The 2,335-nt window shown below is 35.7% G+C and overlaps 1 protein-coding gene across 2 annotated transcripts; it reads right to left on the bottom strand.

The window, feature by feature from the left end:
- Positions 1 to 467: 467 nt before the first annotated feature.
- Positions 468 to 1,880, bottom strand: LOC111380373 (protein XRI1-like). Of its 2 annotated transcripts, none has more exons than XM_023003912.1 (5): positions 1,600 to 1,880; positions 1,346 to 1,431; positions 1,203 to 1,263; positions 935 to 1,111; positions 468 to 850 (listed from the first exon to the last, which is right to left on the bottom strand). In XM_023003912.1, the coding sequence occupies exons 1-5, from the start codon at positions 1,697 to 1,699 to the stop codon at positions 561 to 563; spliced, it is 714 nt and encodes a 237-aa protein (XP_022859680.1). In that variant the 5' UTR covers positions 1,700 to 1,880; the 3' UTR covers positions 468 to 560. The 2 variants fall into 2 exon arrangements, with proteins under 2 accessions (XP_022859680.1, XP_022859679.1); XM_023003911.1 differs by having other exon boundaries at positions 1,346 to 1,500; positions 1,600 to 1,879.
- Between the last annotated feature and the right edge of the window lie 455 nt (positions 1,881 to 2,335).

Genomic DNA, 2,335 nt, shown 5'->3' on the forward strand with positions numbered 1-2,335 from the left:
CACCGAAATGATGCATAATTTACTTCAAATTTTGGTGCATGCATTGGAGATGGCCTTACATGACCAATAAAACCTTCAATTACATTCATGCCAAGCATGGAAAGAAAAAGAAAAAGAAAAAAATAATAATAACTATACAAACCAGATCACATTCAATCTTAATCTTCACGCTACAACGGTACAATTGACTTAAACATTCCGTAATTTTGACCAACCATCAACGTCCCTTCACTTTCTAGTGATCGAGCATATTGGCGATGTTCTGGTTTAGTAATTTATATATTTCGATGATTTACGATTAATCTTGTAACTGAACAAACCCTTTCATTTCGTACATATTTCCAAAATATTAACACATTTCGTACTCACTACTTTACTATCCAATATTCTCCAATTTACCTTGGCAATCATGTGATCGTTGTATAGTCTTATTAAGTAGTTTGTAACAAATGAAAACTTGTTCTCCGTCACATAAATTTCCTTCGTTCACACAGTACTATATATTATATTCATTGATTCAAAATCTATTTTACTGACAAAACATATGTAATTTTTAATCCTTAACCTTTAGTCCGGATAATTGTGATTGTACCTCTCCCTTGAGTGTGAATTCTGGTGAGTGCCACCACAGCCTTGCCAGATAAACCTGGGCCATCGGCAGATGACACTAATGGCCTGCAAGCAAAATTCCCGACCGGATGTCGTACTGGCCTACTCGGAGGCATCAGAATCCTCTCGTTTATGTCGTTCAATGTTAAATCCCCTTCGAATCCTCCCGGTTTAACGAAATCAAACGGATACACAACCTCTTCTATCACTCTCTTCTTCGACCTCTTTTCGCCACCCGCACCTGATATTGATTTGCATTACTAGGGTAAAAAATCCCACATCGACTAAAGATGAAAATAATGATGAGACGAACTAACTAACTCACCGGAAGAAAATATGGGTTGTACTTGTATGGAATATAGGGATTGTTTGTCAGATGTGGGTTGAGTGTTGAGTGATGAAGAATCATATATTTGAAAGGCTGAGATTGCCTCTTGCGATGTTTTCATGTCAGTGAAAAGTGATGCATCCTCACTCATAATGCTCACCGATCTGCTCATACCTGTAAATATATACAGATAATGATAAACACATGCATAAATAATCTCATTCATAAGTTAAGTGGCAAAAAAAATGAAAGTTTTATTCATCACCTGGATTGAAGTTATCGCACTTGCTTATTTGGCTGAATGCATCATAACTTTCATAAGAATGCTGAACAAAATTTGAGTTTTCAGAATCTACACCACTGTGTCCGTACTGCATCATAATCTAAAATCAGTTCTTTTGTTATTACCTCAATAGAATTGTTGCAGCCTTTGGTGTCATCTTCAGGAAATAGAAGCAATCTTCTTCGTTTAGAGCTGAATTCAAACAAAGCATCTTGCAAATACCCAGTTGAATAATCAGCTTCAAGAGGTGAAAAAAATGGTGGGGTGTTCTCCATCATCACTAACAAAAATCAAATTGTAATTAAAAAAGAAAATCATTATCATGCAGTACAGAAAACGAGAGGAGAAGAAGAAAGGAGAAAAGTAGTACTGTAATTACATTGAGATGTGTCTGCGTTGAAAACTCCAAGATTTTGCAATTCCCAAGCTAGAGAAGAGCTATGGCTGCTGCTATAAGCAATGGAGTGAAGATCACTCATTTTGTTTTTGTTTTTGTTTTTGTGTAGCAGAGAGTAATATGTGAATTTAAATAAGAAAGTGAAAAAGAATAAAGTGACAAAATCAGAAGTAATCAGTCAGTCAAGAGAGAAAAAAAAAGTGGATTCATTTCTTGGGATTCAAAAGTTATTTTGTGAAGTGGGTAATGTGAGTGGGGGACTAAATAATTGCATATACAAGGCCATATATGAATGAAAGAAAGAGCAAGAAAGCAGGCAACAGCAGTAACAGTAACATTACAGAATTCAAATTAAGCTTTTACTTTTTTCATTGTTCTGATTTGATAAGGTTACCATCCAACCATTTCTCTTTCTGGAACTTTTGTTTCTTTCATTCTTGCTGTTGTGGGGTCATATCAATTTCACAACAGCATTTACTTCTTTTGTTTTTCGACCAAAAGTAATAATGTAAGAGATTTTTCCATGGGTTGTTTGGTATGACCAGAAAATGGCATGCTGATGATGGGCCCACTGTTAGGGAAATATTGATGGTGTGTGTCTTGAACCAGTATGGTGATCTGATGGGATTTCAAGTTTCTTGTTGATTATTTGAATTATTGTCAAGTCAGCAAGGCATCCAATTCTGTGAGGCAGCAGTACAAGTCTGTGAGACTACAT

Source organism: Olea europaea, unplaced genomic scaffold (genome assembly GCF_002742605.1).
Source record: "Olea europaea var. sylvestris unplaced genomic scaffold, O_europaea_v1 scaffold2131, whole genome shotgun sequence".
Classification (NCBI taxonomy): Eukaryota; Viridiplantae; Streptophyta; class Magnoliopsida; order Lamiales; family Oleaceae; genus Olea; species Olea europaea.